Raw genomic sequence first — 23,377 nt, forward strand, 5'->3', positions numbered from 1 at the left:
TACACATCTGATGCCCTTCCAGCTGCAACCCATCACTGCTAAACATCAGTACACACACACACTATGGCCAATTAGTTCACTTGTACCACATGTGTTTGGACTGTGGGGGAAACTGGAGCACCCGGAGGAAACCCACGCGAACATGGGGAGAACATGCAAACTCCACATAGTAATGCCAACTGACAACTAAGCTGGGACTCAAACCAGCGACCTTCTTGCTGTGAGATGACAGACCGTCTTGCCCCATCTTTGACTGAATGTTAGGTTAAAATAACCCAGTGAAGATTTATATCGCCATACAGTTGAAGTCAGAATTATTAGCACCCCCTTGAATTTTTTCTTCTTTTTTAAATATTTCCTAAACGATGATTAACAGAGCACGGAAATTTTCACAGTATGTCTGATAATATTTTTTCTTCTGAAGAAAGTTTTATTTGTTTAAATTCGGCTAGAATAAAAGCAGTTTTTAATTTTTTATGAACCATTTTAAGGTCAATATTATTAGCCCCTTAAAGCTATATATTTTTCCGATAGTCTACAGAACAAATCATCGGCATACAATAACTTGCCTAATTACCCTAACCTGTCTAGTTGACCTAATTAACCTAGTTAAGCCTTTAAATGTCACTTTAAGCTGTAGAGAAGTGTCTTAAATAAAATCTAGTCAAATATTATTTACTGTCATCATGACAAAGATAAAATAAATCAGTTATTAGAAATGAGTTATTAAAACTATTATGATTAGAAATGTAATGAAAAAATCTTCTCTCCGTTAAACAGAAATTGGGGGATTAAATAAACAGAGGGGCTAATAATTCAGGGGGGCTAATAATTCTTTAACTGTATATGACTGCTGCAATTTGACTGGTTGGCACTTTTAAAAAATTGTTGTACATGCAAATAATACAATGACTAAATGTAGTTCGGCGTCCTGGTTAGCCTTCCTGTTTTTGCTGTATTAATTCTCTGAATCAGTCAGTCTAGTAGTTAGTTGGTAAAATATCTCAATGATAAACTTCTACTACTACTATATTGCTTTTTTGCATTAATTTATTATATTTACTTATTATTTTAAATTTATTTATACCCTTACAGAGAAATTCTGACTTAAAGTTACTTTTATTCAACCAGTAATGGTTGTAATAGCAACTATAAGATGTGTGTCAACATCCACTTCTCAGAGAGGAAATATACAGTAGTTACAGCTGATGGGTCAAAGTTCATTTGTTGAACTTTGATATGCTCACTTAGCATTTTCCGAGGGCTTTTTCAATCTCAAACACTCTCAATGCACTAATACTGAACGTCTGAGTGTCATTTGATAAACATGGATCAGTCAGAGGTGAGTGAAAACTGAATACTGGCTTTGCTTTCGCTTCAGATGTTCCTTTCGCTGGTAATAGACCAACAAATCTTCCTCCCTTGTAAGCTAGAATGTAATTAAAGGAGCTCCTGAGTGATGCTGTTAATCTTAAGTGTCTGCTTTTCTGTCTGACGCTGCAGTCGTGTTACGAGCTCGGTCTACCTGTGATGGAGAAAAGCAACCCCATCAGCAGAGGAATAGACAGAGCAAACACTAAACACATCCTGCACGTGCTGAAACAGTGTGACGCTGAGATCTTCCAGAAGGATATAAAGCTTGATACACTCTATCAGGTTTGGACTGTTGGTTTTAAAGGGGACCTATTATGCAAAAATCACCTTAACAAGGGGTTGAAAAACAGTTGTGTGAAAACAGTGTGTGAATATAACCTGCTTCTAATGGTAGAATTAATTATATTTATTATAATCACATTTGATAAAAACAGTCTGCAGAAACGCTTTGATTGACATCCTCCCTTTGTACTTGTCATCAGAGGGGGAAAGTCCCACCCATTAGTAACCATCTCTCCCTCATTACCATAGACAGCCCTAAGTGAGAAGCAGCCATTCACTTTTAGTTTTGAATGTGCCACTATGCTGACACACTGGTATTTGTAGCTCCGCCCTCTTTTAAAATTTAAAGCGACAGTCACCAAAATGGCACAATTGTGATCAAAGCCTAAAAGGGTCCATTTCAAAGAGTTATAAAACATTATCTGCGTGGTACTTTGAGCTGAAACTTCACATACACACTCTGGGAACATCAGATATTACCCACATCTTGTAAAACTGGGCATAATAGGTCCCCTGTAAGCATGATATGTGAGGCATAACTTCATGTTTCTATAACAAGAGGTTTACAAGCTGATTTTTGTTGTTGTTGTTGTTGTTGTTTATAGAGACTATATAGTGTACCTGTCATCCAAACAATGGTGGATGTTGCAAAAAGGGTTGAATTGATGCTGAGGGTCAGTAATATTCTATTTAATTCAGTCAAAAATATTGATGTATTGCTTTATATATTTAAAAATAAATGTTCATATAAATCTGCTTTATTTAGTACTAATACACTCAAAAAAAAAAGATTTTTATTGCTTGTTCAATTGAGTTAAAATAAGCTGAAACAACACAATTCTGGAGATTTTTGGTAAACTTAATTGTTTAATGTTCAATCCGCTTAAATTAGTTGTGTTAACTTAATGGATGTGTGTTGAGACAACATAAATGAAATGTCTGGAACCCTGCATTTTTACAGTGCAGTTGTAATATAAATATATATATGCTGAAAATTTCATTATTAATTATAAAAAAAAGTCGAATAATTTATTATTAATAAGTATTAATACGTGACCCTGGACCACAAAACCATTTTTTTGTTGCATGGGTACTTTTTAATAGCCAAAATATATTGTATTTTTGTTTTGTATGTGCATTTTTTGTAAATAAATTGCAATTTTAAGCCAAAAATCATTAGAACATTATTTAAAGATCGTAAAGATTTTTTAAAATACTTTTTTTACTTCAAATATCCATTAAAATGTTTAGTAAAATGCATTGCTAAAGATTTAATTGTAACGCTTTTTTCTTAACATTTAGAGTTTTTTTAATAATCCAGTTTATCAAATATTTGTACCAAAAATTGTAATATTGCAAACCCTGCATTAATCGAGGTGAAGTTCAATTTCAGACAATTGACACTTATGACTTTTTTAACACAGGCTCAAGGCTTATTTATACCTCTGAGTCAAGCGCACGTGTATGGTCAGACGCAGCCTTCGCACAGTTGCATACTCCTCGCCAACACTGATGCACACTTCTCAAAAAATGTAACTACATTAGTCGGCTTGGTAGCCTGTGATTGGTCGGATTGGTAGCATTGACGAGCCGTGACCCCGATAGAGCCACTTTACAAGTGTCAGGTCCCGTGAAAAAGCTACAGATGGAAACTTTTGTTTTGTGTTTACCTTATCCTCTTAAGGGCCAATGTGCATCATCTTTCGATATGATGTACTTGAAAAATTATGTCCATGTGGACTCGTGGTTCGAATTTACATAAAACACTCCCTGAATGGTTTTTAAACCATATTTAACACATATATATATATATATATATATATATATATATATATATATATATATATATATATATATATATATACATATATATATATATATATATATATATATATATATATATATATATATATATATATATATATATTTTTTTTTTTTTACATGTTATGACCATCATAGAGTAAAAACAACATTTATTCCTATTTTGAACAGTTAAAAATAGTGTTTGGGACATTTCATATACTGCAAAACAGTAGCAGGATGACACTGTATGTCATTCAAAGTTCAAAGTACATTTTAAAATTCTAAGTATTTTAAATTGCCACTTAAGAGGTAAAATGTGCTGTACATGTATGTGGACACTCAAGCCCTAGGAGGTTATGATTAAAGTTGTTGTATGTCTGCCGGTTCCCACCTCTGAATGAGCGAGTTTTAGCTACTGTACTTGTACCGTTCAGAAAAAACAAAACACCTGCAAAGAAACTCGACACAGAGTAACATAAAGACCTACTGCCAGCTAGCATTTTGGAAGTGTTATTGCAGAGCAACACAAACAGTACGCAGAAGTATAAATGCACGGCTACGCGCAAGGCAGACGACATGGATCATGCCGATCACTCGACGCAGAAGTAAAAAAATCAGCCTTCATTGTGAAAACATACCCCTGTATACATATTTGGAGAGCACGAATTGTGTAGCCAGAGCTACATATGGCTGCAATTCAAACTTAAAAAGGACGCAATGGCTGGTATGATGCCGCCAACCCAACGGCTTCTGTTTCTTTTCACTCTACCAGCTGTTCGCTTGCCTCCATGTGGACGGCTTTTCCGCTGTTACTAGTTTGCACAGTGGCTCGCCATACGTCGGCAGACTTGAGATGCAGGTAGGAGTTGACCGTGAGGTTCAAGTTCAGCAAAGAACGGTTCCAGAAAGCATATAAGACAAAAACAGAAACCAAAAAAGAAAATAAACAAGTAAATAACACATAAAAAATTTATTTTTTGACTTGTTCGAACTACTTAATTAAAATAAGCTGAAACAACACAATTCTTGAGATTTCATTGGGGCAGCTTCATTTTATTATGTTCAATCCACATTAATTTGTTAAAAGTGTTAAGTTAACTTAATAGATTTGTGGTGGGACAACATGAATGAATTGTGTGGAACCCTGCATTTTTTACAGTGCAGGGTGAGAATGTGTTAAGATCTGAAAATGTGGTAAAAATCAGCCTCCCGCGAGGGTTTTTCTTTTTCTGGATTGCTTTTGAAAACACTGTCAGTTGGGTTTAGGGAAGTGGGTGGGCGGGTCAATCGGTGCTTTTGAAAACACTATCGGTTGGGTTTAGAGAAGGGTGTGGACGGTCAGTCAGTCAGTTGACAGCGGCCTCTGGTGGATTTACGTGAGAACAGCAGGCTTGAATGGCACTCGCAAGAGAAATTTAAGGTCTGAAAAAGCATACACAGCAGCCTCTGGTGGATTTGCGAAAACGAAAACTGCAAAAAAAATGTAGCTCCTGGGACGTATTTCATACTGTCCAGGAATGTATTTAGGGGTACATATCCGTAATGAGACTGGGTTGAAGGTTTTTTTAGTCCAGGGTCACATATGTAAATCAATTAAATTATATTCACAAATTTGCATGCTTGTAATGTAATCATAAATATGTCATTTATATTAACATTAAACCTATAATCCTATTTTTACTAGTATTATTACTGTTTATAATGTTTTTTTTTTCTTTTTATTTATTTTAAACTTTAAAAACTAATGTCAAAAATTAACCTTATTGATTTGTCTCTGCAGAATCCAGAAGACAATCTGATTGTATTAAGTGGCTGTGGAACATCAGGCCGTACTGCATTTCTTTTGGCGGTAATGAGATTAAGAATGATTCATTGATTTTCCGAAATAAATAAAACATAAAGCATTGCATACTGAATAAAGTAAGAGCATTATAAAATGTCAGAGTTCTGTTGTATTATTTATATTCGTCATTCTCTATTTCATGCCTCAGACGTCTTATAATGAGATGCTAAAGAGGCGAAAACAGAAGCAGATGTGTTTGTACATCATAGCTGGAGGTGACAGGTGAATAAACAGTCTGTCTGTTTGATGCATAAGATGAGACTGCAGTATTTCAGGACTCTGTTTTTAAAGGGCCCTGCTGACATCACAGGAGGCTCCAGAGGACGACCCGGCACTCGGAGCTCACATGCTGGACAAGGTGAACACAAGAGCAAAGAGAGAGAGAGAAAAAATGAGCACTGCAGGTTCAATGTAGTAATAAATCAATTTCACTGTGCAATAGAGAGACAATGGCTGCTTTTATATTTGGAGAACTTCCTTTGAGCAGCACATGTGCTCTTTACTGCAATGCCAGGGTTACTAAGTGTTTGTTTAACATTGATATACAGTTCCTTAGGTGTTGAGGAGATTACTAAAGCATTCTGAATGGTTAACACACACATATGTCGTTGCTAGGTTGTTGCTATATATTTACAAAAGCATAATGAAAGGTTAACACGCTGATATGTGGTCGCTAGGGTGTTGCTATGTAATTACAAAAGAATTTTGATCGTTTAACTCACTGATATGTGGTTGATATGGTGTTGTTGTGTGGCTACTAAATGTATTCTGAATGGTTAATACAACAATATGTGGTTGCTAGGGTGTTTCTATGTGATTACAAAAGCATTCTGAATGGTTAACACACTGATATGTGGTTTCTACTATGTTATTTTGTGCCTACTATTGCATTCTTAATGGTTAACACATTAATATGTGGTTGCTAGGGTGTTGCTATGTGATTGCAAAAGCATACTGAATGGTTAACACACTGGTCTGTGGGTGATAGGGTGTTGTTGTATGGCTACTAATGTATTCTGAATGGTTAATACACAAATATGTGGTTGCTAGTGTGTTACTGGTATTACAAAAGCATTCTGAATGGTTAATACACTAATATGTGGTTGCTAGGTTGTTGCTGTGATTACAAAAGCATTCTGAATGGTTAATACACTAGTATGCGGTTGCTAGGGTGTTGCTATGATTACAAAAGCATTCTGAATGGTTAATACACTAGTATGCGGTTGCTAGGGTGTTGCTATGATTGCAAAAGCATTCTAAATGGTTAATACACTAATATGTGGTTGCTAGGGTGTTGCTATGCAATTGCAAAAACATACTGAATGATTAATAGACTGATATGTAGTTGCTAGGGTGTTGCTATGTGATTACAAAAGTATTCTGAATGGCTAACACACTGATATGTGGGTGATAGGGTGTTGTTGTATGGCTACTAATGTATTCTGAATGATTAATACACTAATATGTGGTTGTTAGGGTGTTGCTATGTGATTACAAAAGCATTTTGAATGGCTAACACACTGATATGTGGGTGATAGGGTGTTGTTGTATGGCTACTAATGTATTCTGAATGATTAATACACTAATATGTGGTTGTTAGGGTGTTGCTATGTGATTACAAAAGCATTTTGAATGGCTAACACACTGATATGTGGGTGATAGGGTGTTGTTGTAAGGCTACTAATTTATTCTGAATGGTTAATACACTGATATGTGGTTGCTAAGGTGTTGCTATGTTATAACAAGTTTTTCTGAACAGTTAACTTAGTGCAATGTGGTTGCTAGGGTGTTGCTATGTGATTACTAAAAGCATTCTGAATGGTTATTATACTAGTATGTGGTTGCTAGGGTGTTGCTATGTTATTACAAAAAGTGTTCTGAATGGTTAATACACTGATATGTGGTTGCTAGGGTGTTGCTATGTGATTACTGCAATGTTCTAAACAATTTAATATTGGTATGTGTTTGCTAGGGTGTTGCTATGGAATTACTAGTGTTCTAAATGGTTTAACATTGATGTGTGGTTGCTAGGCTGTTGTTCTAAATGGTTTAACATTGATGTGTGGTTGCTAGGTTGTTGCTATGTGATTACTGCAATGGTCTAATTGGTTTAATAATGGTATGTGGTTGCTAGGGTGTTGATGTGGATGCTAGGTTGTTATGCGATTACTGCAATGTTCTAAATGGTTTAACATTGGAATGCAGTTGCTAGGGTGTTGCCAGGTAATTACTGAAGTGCTCTAAATGGCTCAGCTTTGGTTGCTATGTCATTTTTAAACTATATATTCTAAATGGATATAAACACAGTGATGTCTGGTTGCTAGGGTGTTGCTGCTATATTATTACTAAAATCATCTAAATCATTAAAATGTTACTGTGTGGTTGTTAGGGTCTTAGGGTGTAAACACATTAATATGTGATTGCTGTAGAGTTTTGCTGTGTGATTACTAAAGTGTCTTTAGGTATATAGTCATTAGCATTATAAACTTACCGGCCACTTTATTAGGTACACCTGTCTAAATGCTCGTTAACGCAAATTTCTAATCAGCCAATCATACGGCAGCAAGTCAATGCATTTAGGCATGTAGACATATAGATATACTGCATTTGAATAATGGTGAGGATGTTATGGAAAACACTTTCACTGAATATTAATAGAGCTTGATATATTTAAACATTTAAATAGACATTAACATTTTAGTTTTCTTGCTTTTTTCAGGCTTGTGCAGGAAAGAAACACGTCTTGTTCATTGGAATATCCTGCGGCATATCGGTATGAAACAACACTACTGTCTTTTTCCTCAAATCACGTTTTTCATTTATTAATCAGACAGTAGAAAGTTAATCAAACTTCATCTAGATTCACACATCTCCTTTTAATGAATTGCAAATAAAAATCGTATAGCCCTGAATTAGGTCTGTGTTTTAAGGTGACGGGACATCTCCTCCGTCAGTTGTTCAATTCAATTCAGTTCAAGTGTGTGTAAATGAAGTTCCAAAGCAGCTTTACACACATGTGCACATTACATTACAATAAAAAAAGTTGTTGTTTTATATTCAGCAACGGCTCATTCTGATAACACAGCCAATCTGTGGTCAATCTGTGCTTTTTAAAATACTATAGAGGAATTACCAATCTACGTCACACGGGATCCAGGTTGCAAAAAGAGACCGGAGGCAATAGCAAACATGTTGTGTTGTGCGGTAGGATGGCAAATTCAAAGTCCAAAATTAGAAAACGTAACTTTTACCATACACCACACTGCTTTTAATGCCAACCGCAGACATCTTTGGCTAAAAGGGAGCTGAATGGAGTGAGGACCTAATTAAAAATGCTCGACTCTGCAGTTCTCATGTCATATCAGGCAAGTTCACGCTATATGCTGAATCATACACATTACTCGTTTTTGACTGCAGCAATGACTTCAGCAAAAACAGTTAAATTTGGTGAATTTATGCGGACACTGAATGCTTAGAATGAAATGTAAACATGTAAGTTCACTTACCCTGCCTTACAGGTGCCGTTCACTGTCAGAATGCTGTTGTTTGGATTGTTGATGATTATCCAGGCCTTGTATAGCTCCGTCTTCTTTCCTTGTCTTTGGCTAGGCAGAAACTTGATTTTTAGCACTACAAAGTTTTGAATCTGGTAATCATGGAGCATTATTTCTTGCACATGACCACACAGAACAACATTGTAGGCATCCAAAGACTTGTAAATCTTTAACTTCTCTCTTGTAAAATCACTTGAAGCTTCAATGAGATTGTATATTTGGGGCTGGATGCTTGGCCATTTCGTCTTATCCAATATCTATTGGAAGGGGGCTAGCGCAAATAGACCTGTCAGATGAACGCCGCTCACTTTTATATTTTGCTGAATAACTGTGCTTATCACTGGGTGACAAGCTGTTATAATACGTTGAAAGCGTTATGTAAATAATATATATATATATATATATATATATATATAATATGTAAGGTAAAAGGTCAGCTGGTAAGCGCAAAAAGGAAAGGTGTCATACCGCCCCATAGCATTCATTTTAAAAAAGAAATGCAGCCATACGTACTTCTGGTTACATAATTCGCAATCTCCAGAAATGTATATAGGGCTACCTTTTCAGAATGAGCCTATGTTGCATCATATTAAGGATTTGATAATAATGTGTACACGGAATTCACAACAATAAAAATCAAAACAATGCAAATCATATTCCTGTATTGTATAGTCTGAACAACAACAAGTGCGATTTTAAAGAGCGATTGAACTAATGATTTAGAAAAGGTAAGCTACTGTAATGCTTTATTTCTCTCTGACATCTAGGTAACATTTATGTCTGCTCTTATCAAAGCCACCTGCAGGTCAACTGTGAATGTGCTTCATGATGTTGTTCTATGTCAAAGGCACCATTTGTTGCCGGGCAACTGGATTTTTGTCTGAACCACTTAGACGTCTTTACCCCAGTGCTTCTCGGATTCAATCCTGTACATATGGCGAGGTAGGCCTGCAGTGCAGAGGTACATTTGCATTTCACAAACTCCATCTCGATTTTCATTTTGATTGCCTAACACTCTTGCCAACCTGACAGGACTGAGCCAATGCAGGGTTGCACGTTTCACTTTAAAGACGTTGCAGAGAGGATGATTGCAGAGCAGAGACGAGAGAAAGCATTCATCCTGAATCCTGTACTGGGGGTAGGGGACATTGCACTGGCATTCATTCAAATAAGATCATCCGTACACATGCATTGCTTTCAGTCTTGAATGGTTAACATATTGGTATGCAATTGGTAGAATGTTAGTGTGTGATTACTAAAGCAATCTTAACAGTTAGCACACCGATATGTGGTTGCTAGAGTGTTAATAATTGTGATAAATGTAAGTGATATACAGATTTTTTTACAATTGCTATGACAGTTTTTTCAATACATTTAACAAGTTTCCTAAACTCTTAACACGGTTAGCACAATATCCGTCTTTGTAGGTTTTAAGGCTTTGTACAATTACAGTTTTTCACGATTGCTTGCACACTAAAATTAAACTTGTGTATAACTAACCTTTTTATGAAAAGGGTTTACTTATAACCGCAGATCAATGATGAAAATGGCCGACTGTAACATCTGCAATTATAAATTACAACTAATGCAACATATAAGTCTGGTGGCCGGGAAGCGCAAAACAACATTACAAAGTGTGAATCACTTTTACGAAGCTCGAGACAAATTTAGATTTTGGAAAACATCTTTCCCTATCATAAGACACAATTATATAGGAAAAACTATTTTACCAAGGACAAAACAAATGTACATAAAAAAAAAAATTAACAAGACGCAAAACACTTTTAAAAGTCCCGAAACAAATTTACAATTACAGATTCCTTACGGAAAGGGAATGTACCACACACCGGAAGTGACGTGGAATGTACCACACACCGGGAGTGTTGATGGGAAAAGTGTTGTTGTTGGTGGTGAGCGCGGTAAATTCGTGTTGTGGAGTACATGGCGTAAATAAAGTTTATGGTGACAGAACGTGGACAGTGGTCGAGGAATGCTTTGCCCGTTTTGTGGCAAACACATGAGCGGCTTAACGCGGTTTTGCTTTACATGTGGTCGGTGTTTGGAGTTTCTAAAGGATGCGGACCAGATGGCTACACCAGACATACTGCATCACTCCATCAATGTGTTCAATATTTTAAACGAGGGCCACTCGTACGCTGTAATCGTAAACATGATGTCAAGTCTACACGGTGTAAACATCTGCTTGAGGACTCTTAAAAGTAAACTGAACGAAGCTGGTGTTACGGTACAACTGGTGTCAGTGTTAACTGGTGCCCCTTTCCAGATGTAAGCTATTCACGTTTGCAGATTGCCCCAAATGCGTCCCTTTTTCACAGCAACAAAACATAACCATACCGAATAAATATTCTTATTACTGGGTGTCAGTGTAAACATTATTGAGTTTAACATATGTGTGGCAGAGCAGTATATAACCAAAATTATTGTAAAGAAATAAATATAATTGACATGTCATCAACAGGATTCGAACCCAAGCGAACCCAACCCAAACGATGTTTTATCGCAGTTGGTCAAACCATGATTTTTATAGTTGTAGACTCGGGTTAACCTCTGCCTTTGGACTGTTAATCTGTGTCTAAGTCACACACGAGCTGATATTTTCCGGAGTGTGGTACATTCCGGGTCACTTCCAGTGTGTGGTACATTCCCTGTCCGTGAGGAATCTGTAATTGTAAATTTGATTCGGGACTAGTAAAAGTGTTTTGCGTCTTGTAAATTAGTTTTGTCCTTGGTAAAATAGTTTTTCCTATATTGTGTCTTATGAGACGTAAAAATGTTTTCCAAAATGTAAATTTGTCTCGAGCTTCATAAAGGTTCCACACTTTGTAATGTTGTTATGCAATTCCTGGCCATAGTATTAAGGGAACACATACAGCCCCTTACAGTCTCCGATATGATACCAATTACAGATACACTACACACAGCATTTATTTAGCCCTTATTTGGGTACAAAAACAACACGCAACATAGCCCTCAGTCAGTGCAAAGCTCTCATCTGTATCTCTAATCTTCAGCAGCACATGTAACCTCTGTTAGAGAGTATTTCCGTCATTCCGAGTTCATAATAGTCCAAAAGGTTATGATAACAGTTAAACATGGCAGCTTGTTCATGTCTTAGGTTGCTGAATAAATCCTTTGCTCCTTTGTTTTTTCGGGCTTCATTCTGGCGTTTGTCCGTTACTGAAAGAATTAAGTGTCAGAAGCACTTGTGACAAATGTGATCTGGCGCCGGCGTTGATGGCCACCTCAGTGTCGTGCTCTGCAATTGTTTTTGTTAGTTTGTCCTGTCTTGAGTTCATACAATTAGTTTTACCAGAGACGAACTGTTGGACATTTGGGCGCATACACCACCAAATATTTTTCCAGACTTGGACTTATGTGATGTTTTGTTGGACATTGTAGTCGGCGGAGCAGCGGTGCTGCTCAAACGCTTTCAGGTGCGCAGATGAGGGAAGCGTGCAGGCGCGCTTGTGAAACTCAGACAGCGCGGATTTCAGACCGCATTGCCTAGCATCCATCTGGCAAATCTCCGCTCTCTACCCATCAAAATAGACAAACTCATTCTGCTCTCTCAGACAAACGGATTTTCTGCATTCAGCTGCTCTGTGTTTCACGGAAACCTGGCTGAACGACAACATACCGGACAACACGCTTCACCTACCAGGCTATCAGCTGTTCAGAGCGGATCGCAACGAAGAATCGACATGGAAACCGCACGGTGGCGGGACGTGCTTTTACATCAATGAAAGGTGGTGTACAGATGTAACAGTTTTAAAGAAGATGTGCTGTCCAGATCTCGAAGCACTGTTTATTAACTGTAAGCCTTTTTACTCCCCGCGCGAGTTCTGCTCGTTCATCCTCGTCAGTGTTTACATTCCTCCGCACGCACACGCGAGCCTGGCGATACGGAAACTAGCTGATCAGATCACGGTGATCGAGCAACAACACCCGGACTCTGTTTTAATTATTCTCTGGGATTTTAACAAAGCAAAACTGTCCCGTGAACTGCCAAAATATAGACAGCATGTTACATGTCCCACAAGAGACAGTAACATATTGGATCACTGCTATACCACAATAAAGGATGCATACCGCTCTGTCCAACGAGCAGCTTTGGGAAACTCTGACCATTGTTTGATTCATCTTATACCAACCTACAATCAGAAACTGTAAACAGCCAAACCTGTATTAAGATCTGTGAAAAGATGGACTAACGAAACAGAGCGGGATCTACAAGCCTGTTTCGACCTCACTGACTGGAGTGTTTTTGAAGCTGCTGCAAATTATCTGGATGAGCTCACAGAGACTGTAACATCTTATATCAGTTTCTGTGAAGACGTGTGCATTCCTACCAGGACTCAACTCACATACAACAATGACAAACCATGGTTCACTGTAAAACTCAGACAGCTACGTCAGGCCAAGGAGGTTGCTTACAGGAATGGGGAGAGGGCCTTGTAAAAGCAGGCCAAATACACACTGGAAAAGGAGATCAGAGTCGCAAAAAGGAACTATTCTGAGAAACTAAGGAGTCAGTTCTCTTCCAGCGACTCAGCATCCGTGTGAAAAAGTTTTAAAAACAGACAACGAACGACTTGCAAACAACCTGAATGAGTTTTACTGCTGAGAAAACCCCCCACACCCACTCTGAACTGCTCTTCACGCCACCATTAACACCTCCACCACCCCCTGCCTCCCCCATACCTTCACTTCAGTTTAGTGAAGATGATGTGCACCAGGTCTTCTGGAAACAGAAGAGGAAAAAAGCACCAGGCCCAGATTTGATAACACCAGCCTGTTTAAAATCCTGTGCTGACCAACTGCCCCCCATCTTCACCTTGATCTTCAACAGATCACTGGAGCTGTGTGAAGTGCCCTCCTGCCTCAAACGCTCTACCATCATCCCCATCATAAAGAAACCCAAACTTACAGGACTAAACGACAGCAGATCGGTGGTGCTAACATCTGTGGTCATGAAGTCCTTTGAAAACCTGGTGCTGGCCGACCTGAAGGACATCACTGAACCCTCACTGGACTCTCTTCAGTTTGCATACAGAGCAAACAGGTCTGTGGATGATGCAGTAAATATGGGACTGCATTATGCTCTGCAACACCAAGACAGACCAGGGACCTATGTGAGGATCTTGTTTGTTGACTTCAGCACAGCTTTTAACACGATCATCCCAAAACTTCTCCTGCCCAAATTAACTCAGCTCTCTGTGCCCACCTCTGTCTGTCAGTGGATCAACAGCTTCCTAACGGACAGGCAGCAGCTGGTGAAGCTGGGAAAATTCTCATCTAGCATCCGCACAATCAGCACTGGCGCCCCCCAGGGGTGTGTCCTCTCCCCACTGTTCTTCTCCCTGTACACGAATGAGTGCACTTCAAAAGACTCCTCGGTCAAACTCCTGAAGTTTGCAGACGACACCACACTTATCGGCCTCATTCAGGACGATGACGAGTCTGCTTACAGTGGCTGTTCATCAAGGCGACAACAAGGTTTGTTTAAGCTCGGGTTGACCATGGCTCGTTATTATATGTATATAGTAATACGATGTAATGTCTCGACTGTGTATTTAAAAATGGCGGTTCCTTTGTTTTCATTCTCCTGCTCTGTGAGTGACATATCTCTATAAACCAATAGCCTTCAGCTGTGCGTCTAGCTCCGACTTGTGGTACCCTTTTGTTGTGCTAGGTACCCTTTGCAAAGGGTGACCAAAAAGTGGTTAGGCACGGTTCGCTTTTTGGTACCTTTTGACAGTGGAAACGGCCATAAAAGCGTACCAAAGCGTATCGTACCACTCAGTGGAAACAGGCCATAAATGGTTAAAGCATGAATATGCAGTTGCTAGAGGTTGGTGTAGATGAGTAACCTCTGGTCTCTCCTTATAGGCTGAGGCCATCAGTGGATCTTCCAGAATGAAAGGAGGCAGTGCAACCAAAATCATTCTGGAAACTGTTCTTATGGCTGGACATGACGCTGCATTTAAAGAGAAGATAATTACACCTGAGTATGTTTCTCAAAGGATTGGATTTTTTAATTATTATTAGTTAAGTACTGGCCACTTTATTAGGTATATCCGTAAACTGCTTGATCAAGGGATAGATCATTCATTCATTCATTTTCTTTACGGCTTAGTCCCTTTATTATTCAGTGGTCACCACAGCGGAATGAACATTATTCTCAAATGTCTCAATCCAATCTCAATCAAACAGAGCACCTTTGGAAGTGATGGATGTGCAGATGACAGACTCACTCGTTCATTTTCCTTTGGCTTATTCCCACAGCGGAATGAACTGCCAATTACTCTGACATATGTTTAAAGCGGGGGATGCCCTTCCAGCGCAACCCAACAACCCAGAAAAAACCCTCAGTTCTGGGAAACATACACACACACTCACCCATTCACACACTATTGTCAATTTAGTTAATCCAGTTCACTGAAACCGCATGCCTTTACACTGTGGGGGAAACCGGCAGACGGCTACACCTCATTCTAGCCAGGTGTACCAAATAAAATGGCCACATATAAACATTATATACACAAACAGTGGTGTGAAAAAGTGTTTGCCTCCTTACTGATTCTTATTTTTAGCATGTTTGTGACACCTTAAATGTTTCAGATCATCAAACTAATTTACGTATTAGCCAAGGATAACACAAGTAAAGAAATCTGGTTACTGCCACATATCAAGAAATCACTTAAAGGGACTTGCCTGACAAAGTGAAGTAGATCAAAAGTTAAGACATCATGCTGACATCCAAATAAATTCAAAAACAAATGAGAACAAAAATAATTGAGATCTACCAGTCTAGAAAAGGTTATAAAGCCATTGCTAAAACTTTGGGACTGTAGCGAACCACAGTGAGAGCCATACAAATAGTAAAAACATGGTACAGTGGAGAACCTTCCCAGGAGAGGCTGGGCAACAAAAATTAATGCAACATTTATCCAAGAGGCCCCAAAAGACCTCACAACAACATCAAAATAACTGCAGGCCTTACGTGCCTTAGTTAAGATGAGTGTTCATGACTTCACCATAAAAAAAGAGACTGGGATAGACTCACAAAAGTTTAACTTTTTGTAAGTTATGTAAAATTGTTTGCTGATCTAAAACAAGAGTAACATTGGTCTAACATCCGGATAAACACTTTGAATAAATATGTCTTCTTTGGTCATAAAAAAATGACATTATTAAATTACATCAAGTCATAATTTCAGAGTATTTGTACAAGTTGGGATTCGAACTCAGGACAATTACAGCAGTTACTCTGTGCACATGCACAGTCCACTACGCCAGTGGTTCTCAAACTTTTAAACCAGCGACCCCCAATGTAAGATCATCAAGAACTCGCGACCCCCCACTACCAAAGTATATACAAACAATAAAGTTTTATAAACAGATTTATTGCATTTGAAACCAACAAAAATCAAAACTAACAAGCAAAAAAATTATATGCATGCGTGAGGAAAATATGTCTCTATGAAATCCCGTAATCACAAGAAAATTAATTTTTATAGCATAATTGAGTGACCAATGATACACGGACGGACCGCTCACCGGCCCTGCACGCACTTCTTGATATGAATTCATTAATGAATATGTTAATGATAACTGTGCTGTGTTCTCACGGGTGGTGTCTGATATTGCACAGATGCTTTTGACATATACCTTATTAAATGCATAGGTCATTTTAATAGCAATACCGCTCTTTTCATGAGCTGCAATATTAGTTTAATCTTGGTCAGTGCTAGCCCTTTTGCGATGGTGTACCTGGTGTTAACGTTTACATATAGCTGCATGGCTGACATCATCTGGCGATTAAATAAAGGATTAAACAGAACCTCTTGTGCTTAAAATGTGTAGATGTGGCAAACAGTTACCTGAGAATTCCATCCCACAGACTTTACAGTAAATGCTTTAGTTATTTTCAGAGCAGACTTGAAGTCCAATGGAAGTCTTTTATCCACTCTTCAATAAGTGTAAATGGTGGATTAACATTCAGCACATGATCATTAATCAGATGTGTCATTATTTTTAGCTTTAGGTGTTTATAAATCTAAATCTGTCAGTGTTATTGTCATTCTCATCTTCAGAGCTTTACATTTTGGCGGTTGTAGCTCCTGTCATCTGAAGACAGGAGGCGTTGACTGAGTGATTGACAGTTGATTTTAACCAATCCATTTGTGTTCAGTGCTTAGAGCAGCGGGCCAATAAGAAGAGCGCGAAGGCGGGGCAAGCGTTGCGGGCTTTGAGCACCACTTGGCTTTGTTTACTGCGGCAAGTTGACATGACAAGTTTTTAACTGTTCCTGAGCGCTGCGTTTCAAGTTCAAAGATGCATTCTGCCTGAACGTGTCCTAAATACTTTATAAATTTATCAGTAATATCTTTCAAGAAATCTGAAAATAATTAGCTTTCACTTGTAATACTGAAAAATATTTATTATAATCACTGAAAATTACACAATTTTTAAATCACTCTCGCGACCTCTTGAAATTACTCTGCGACCCCCAGTTTGAGAACCACTGCACTACGCCACTTGAGATAGAAGTTTCTTCCATCCCTGCCAGTCAAACGCAGATTCGCCAAGTCTAAAAAACGCCTCTGAAATGACCGATGCCTTGAACCGCTTTAGTCACTTGTGTTTCGAAACACTTTAGTCACATGACCTGGGTGTTTCGGATCATGCTTCGGTGCAGTGTTTCGAAACATTTGCGCTTCGGGATCTTGAAACTGCGTCGAAACATCAGTTGCACGTCAACCATCCCTAGTTATAAAGCCATTTCTAAAGTGTTTAGACTGCAACAAACCACAGTGAAATCCATTATCTATAAAGGGCAAAAACATGGGACAGTGGAGAACCTCACCAGGAGAGGCCGGCCAACCAAATTTAACCCAAAATTTATCCAAGAGGCCACAAAAGCCCTCACAACAACATCAAAAGAACTGCAGGCCTTACTTGCCTTAGTTAAGGTGAGTGTTCATGACTCCACCATAAAAAAAGAGAATTGGCAAGACTTTGTGGACTAACAAGGCAAAAGTTAAACTTTTGGTAAGGTATGTGTATATGTTTGATGATCTAAAACAAGAGTGACAAACATAAAAGAAAAAAAATCAGTAAGGGGCAATCACTTTTTTCACACCACTATATATAAGACTATAAAAATGTGCAATGATTTACCACAGTTCTCTCATGAGTAATACATTATGCGAAAATCTGTCATTCAGATGTACGTCGGCCTGGATCACAGCGAGTGAGATGGCTTATGAAACTACTTACTCGCACAGCGATGAACTTGCAGCACTTATTCAGAAAGCAGGAGAGAGGTACAAGGAACATTAAATAACATAAACCTCTAAGGACTTCCATGCTGAACTTGTGCATACAGTAAAAAGCAGAGCACTTACCATAATAATTAAGGTCATAATAGTCAAAGACTCACGTATGATTTATTTCTGTTCATGTTTCACCAGTCTTCAGATGAAAGCACATGTGTATTATCTGGGGTGGCAAACTCTTGGCATTATAGGAATGACTGATGCCAGTGAATGCATGCCTACTTTTGGAGCAGGTGCTGTCCACAGTGATTCATATAAATTAATTATAATGTGTTAGTGTAATAGTTTGTTAATCAGTAAATTAATAACAGTGCAACAATATGTTTATAAAAAATATATTAATGTTTGTTTTGTTTTTAGATTTTGGTGACATCAGAGGTTTCATCAACAATGGTTTCAGTGAAATGAGAAATAAAGAGGGAGATCTATCATCTCTGGTGAGCATACACTGCAAAAATGCTTTCTAGACAAGCAAAAAATACAATCTTGTTTTAAGGAATATGTCAAATTAACGGAGTTTTTCCTTAAAACAAGCTAAATAATCTGCCAACAGAGTAAGCAATATAATTTTGTCAAAAGGAAAAACTAGATTATTTTTCTCACCCCACTGGCAGATTATTTTGCTTAAGTCATCAACTATATTCATAATTCTGAAACAACTGCAGTAAACCAATGCCTTGGATATTAATATTTCTCATAACATTTACTACCAAATACTAATACAAAATCAACTATTTCTAGGGTCCAGAATTCATAATAAGTCACAGGGATTTTGTGGAGACAGTGTTACCTGGACTCAGTCAAAATGACATGATCTTATTTCTGTTTACAGTGAATGGTGAGTAAACAAAATAATGACTGAAATGCATCATGCTCAAATTGTAACATTGCTTGAATATATTTCAATACATTTTAATGTGTATCCTGAGATGACCTGCATGAGGTGATGGAGTTGGCCAATCGAGTGAGGCGAAGGACATCTAATTTGCATGCAATTGCTCATGACCTTGAGAAATTCACTGTTCCTGTGAGTAAAATGAATAATTAGGATTTGTGCCGATAGCCAAAACTCTCACTTATTTCTAAACACTTCAATCCAGTACATGAGTTAGAAATGCATACTGCTGCTTTTGTAGGCTGATTATTTCTTCCAGGTATTTTGCATTTTAAAATACACTCACCGGCCACTTTATTAGGTACACCTTATTAGTATCGGCTTGGACCCCCTTTTACCTTCAGAACTGCCTTAATCCTTCGTGGCATGGATTCAACAAGGTACTGGAAATATTCCTGAGACTTTGGTCCATATTGACATGACAGCATCACGCAGTTGCTGCAGATTTGTCGGCTGCACATACATGATGCGAATCTCCTGTTCCACCACATCCCAAAGGTGCTCTATTGGATTGAGTTCTGGTGACTGTGAAGGCCATTTGAGTACAGTGAACTCATTGTCATGTTCAAGAAACCAGTCTGAGATGATTCGCGCTTTATGACACGGTGCGTTATCTTGCTGGAAGTAGCCATCAGTCACACCATTATTACACCCCCACCACCAGCCTAAACCGTTGATACAAGGTAGGATGGATCCATGCTTTCATGTTGATGATGCCAAATTCTGACCCTACAATCCGAATGTCGAAGCATAAATTGAGACTCATTAAACCAGAAAACGTTTTTCCAATCTTCTACTGTCCAATTTTGGTGAGCCTGTGTAAATTGTAACCTCAGATTCCTGTTCTTAGCTGACAGGAGTGGCACCCGGTGTGGTCTTTTGCTGCTGTAGCCCATCCGCCTCAAGGTTGGACGTGTTGTGTGTTCAGAGATGTTCAGAGATCGGTTGTAAAGAGTAAATCCCAATAAATCAGCAGTTTATGAAATACTCAGACCAACCCGTCTGGCACCAACAACGTTTAAAGTCACTTAAATCACCTTTCTTCCCCATTTTGATGCTTGGTTTAAACTGCAGCAGGTCGTCTTGACCATGTCAACATGCCTAAATGCATTGAGTTGCTGCCATGTGATCGGTTGATTAGAAATTTGTATTAACAGTTGGACAAGTGTACCTAATAAAGTGGCCAGAGTGTAGATCAAGAAAAGCATGCATTATTATTATTATTATTATTATTATTAAAAGGCAAAAGACTATTGTATTTTGAGCAACAAAAAAAAATATTTTTTTTTTATTAATTGTTATCACCACATACACATACATACAGTCGTGTGAAAACGTGTGTGGCCTTTTATTATTTCCTTTTTTTGCATGTTTGTCACACTGTAATGTTTCAGATAATCCAACAAGTCAAAGATAATACAATAAACACATCAGGTTTTTAATTATTAAGGGAATACAAAATTACAGAGCCCTGACTGAAAAAGTGTTTGCCTTCTAAACCTAATAACTGGTTGGTCCACCCTTAGCAGCAATAACTGCAAACAAGCATTTTCAATAACTTGTAATTAGTTTGTTACAGTACTGTAAAGGAGTTTTGGCCCACTCATCTTTGCAGAATTGTTGTAATTCAGCCACATTAGAAGATTTTCAAGCATCAACCACCTTTTTAAGGTCATGCCACAGCATCTCAATTGGATTTAGGTCAGGACATTGACTAGGCCACTCCAAAGTCTTCATTTTGTTTTTCTTCAGCCATTCACAAATAGACTATGCTTTAGATCATTGTCCTGCTGCAGCACTATTTAGTTCTATTTAACCTAAAGCCTCAAAACACTCATTAATGGATGTTTTGTTTATTTATTTAAACTATAATTATAACATTAATTTTAAAAAAGGTCAGAACAATTTTCATTTCTTTTTAATAGATACATTTGTTACAGTGAAACTGAATGTTGGTGTAAGACTGTTCATTTAAAGAGCCTCTATTATGGGTATTTGAAAATGACAGCTCTAAGTGAATGAAAACATCCAGCTGAGGTTTAAATTTGAAAATGCACAGTGTTTAAAACTATTGATTCTTTAACCTTTGCCTAAATGCATCAACGTTGATATGGTACATTACCAAATATGAAGTGCCGGATCCGCCTTTCTCTTCAGACGCTAGTGGACCGTGGTGATCACGAGACTGATCATGACACAAGCATGACAATCAATGGCAGATGCAGATTTGGCTGCAGGGAATAAAGGGTTAAAGTTAATTTTCACAGCAATACCGCAGTATAGCCAACCGTGTGCTGTGTTTGTTCCTGTCATTTTTTTTATTTTAACCTACCTGCAACGTGGGATTCGCCCGCCATTAAAAGGAGCAGCAGAGACTATTATGTATGGGACTTTGTCAGACTTTGACAGTGACTTTGCCAGTAACTGTTACAGTTCATATGGACCAGTTTCCTCTTCCTCAGGATCATAACATGTAATTGTCATTAAAACCGTTGCCTCGTTTTCTGTAGTTTGTAAAATATGTATTTAATAGTGTGTTGTACCTTGTAATTGCACCGCACAGCTTGTAATCTCGTATCTAGTATAGATCAGTGCTTGTACGGTTATATCTGCATGGGGCTGTTCACATGTTGCGTCCAAAACCACATTGTAAACATGATGCGTGCTTCTTCCCGTACCGGTTAAATGCGTTTCTAAACTAGTGATCCTCTGCTGTTTGCGTTTACTATAGCCACCATCAGCTGTTCCTTAAACGCATGGCACGGTCAATTTTGAAAATAGCTCAACTTTTGCACTGTGTGGATTAATACTGAATGTGTGTCATTGTTATTCCTTGGGGTTAGGGTTAAGAGTAGAGTAATATCCTGGTTTTTAACGGCATTGGGCTCTTACATACTCTGCGCTACTTCATAACCTGTGGTGGATGTTTCTCTCTGTCTCACACTGAACCCAGTTGAACAATCACAACAGACTGGGTCAATGGACCAATGACAGATTAGCCTAACGCAAAGGAGGGATTTGGGAACAAATAAATCGCTGAACTAATCATATGGGAGTCAATGGGATAATTATGTAAAAATAAATGCACATTATAAGACAATGAATGTGTTTTCTGATCTTGCATGCAGATCAGCCTGTTGTTAAAGACCCCAAAACCAAAATATCACCTTTTTAATGCATAACAGGGGCTCTTTAAAACATTATTGTAAGCTAAATGCTTTCTATATTTCTAAAATCACTTTTGTAAATTGTCTTTGGCCCACATGCTGTATTTGAATACAGGAGGAAGTGTGCAGCGTGTTTGAAACAGTCCTGAACATCACATGGTCTTTTTCTTCAGAGGAGAACCCAGTTGTAATGGTTAGTCATTCATCATATAAGCTAGTCCCTGAAGCAACAATTTAGTTGAAATATATATAGCTCCATAAGAATAATACACCTAATATTTTATTCAACAGAGACAGCGCTGGGAGCTTTCAACCAAATGGTGTCTTAATGCAATCAGCACAGGAGCTCATGTACTGAAGGGAAAAGTCTACGTGAATTACATGATAGATCTCAGAGTCACTAACAGTAAGCTGTACAGGAGAGCCATCAGTATATTACAGGTATGTCAGTAATGAATGCATTTAAGGTAGGGCTGCACAATTCTGGCTAAAATGAGAATCACGTTTTGTTTTTCTCTTAAAATCACGATCATGATTTTCTCACGATTCAGATGTAAATAAAGGTTAATAAGTAGGTTATTATTATTGTTACTTCTCAAATATACAGTAAGATAAACGAACAATAATACTATTAGATACTATTAGGCCTATGTGTAGGTTTACTTTTGATTAAAATGCAAAATTTTGTATAGACTTGGAATGGTGGACTTCGATAGACTTTAAATGTTGTGGTTATTATTGCACAGTAAAGTGATGGCATAATTACAGTATGTTTGAGACATAATAACATTATGTTTATGTTATTAGCCCATTTTTTACTGGTAAAATGAAACATTTTTCAATATCCCTCCTGCTTGATATTTAACCTTATATTGACCTTATTCTTCAATGATAGTTGAAGTTTTTGCAATTGTTTCCGATTCAGTCGCCTATGGGAGAAAAGACTAAGAATAATAAACGTCAGAAAACAGTCAAACTACTTCCCCCATAAGCAAGTATGTTCATGACTATACAGACAAAGCAGAATAATATAATAAGAACATATCAGTTTGCAACACCAAGCAGCAGAAAGATCTGTTTTTAACGTTTTAAAGAGC

The 23,377-nt window shown here is 37.9% G+C and overlaps 1 protein-coding gene across 1 annotated transcript in view; it reads left to right on the forward strand.

The window, feature by feature from the left end:
• Positions 1 to 1,263: 1,263 nt before the first annotated feature.
• The window catches only part of gckr (glucokinase (hexokinase 4) regulator), a 28,883-nt gene continuing 6,769 nt past the window's right edge, over positions 1,264 to 23,377 (forward strand). Inside the window, exons 1-17 of the mRNA XM_056476527.1 lie at positions 1,264 to 1,342; positions 1,504 to 1,656; positions 2,262 to 2,330; positions 5,240 to 5,308; positions 5,451 to 5,524; positions 5,594 to 5,660; positions 8,022 to 8,075; positions 9,704 to 9,798; positions 9,889 to 9,994; positions 14,767 to 14,885; positions 18,108 to 18,206; positions 18,354 to 18,451; positions 18,579 to 18,655; positions 18,960 to 19,056; positions 19,148 to 19,245; positions 22,396 to 22,473; positions 22,572 to 22,721. Coding sequence (XP_056332502.1) covers positions 1,328 to 1,342; positions 1,504 to 1,656; positions 2,262 to 2,330; positions 5,240 to 5,308; positions 5,451 to 5,524; positions 5,594 to 5,660; positions 8,022 to 8,075; positions 9,704 to 9,798; positions 9,889 to 9,994; positions 14,767 to 14,885; positions 18,108 to 18,206; positions 18,354 to 18,451; positions 18,579 to 18,655; positions 18,960 to 19,056; positions 19,148 to 19,245; positions 22,396 to 22,473; positions 22,572 to 22,721 — 1,518 coding nt within the window. The 5' untranslated portion in view covers positions 1,264 to 1,327. The remainder of the gene's footprint in view (positions 1,343 to 1,503; positions 1,657 to 2,261; positions 2,331 to 5,239; positions 5,309 to 5,450; positions 5,525 to 5,593; positions 5,661 to 8,021; positions 8,076 to 9,703; positions 9,799 to 9,888; positions 9,995 to 14,766; positions 14,886 to 18,107; positions 18,207 to 18,353; positions 18,452 to 18,578; positions 18,656 to 18,959; positions 19,057 to 19,147; positions 19,246 to 22,395; positions 22,474 to 22,571; positions 22,722 to 23,377) is intronic.

Source organism: Danio aesculapii, chromosome 17, assembly GCF_903798145.1.
Source record: "Danio aesculapii chromosome 17, fDanAes4.1, whole genome shotgun sequence".
Taxonomy (NCBI): Eukaryota; Metazoa; Chordata; class Actinopteri; order Cypriniformes; family Danionidae; genus Danio; species Danio aesculapii.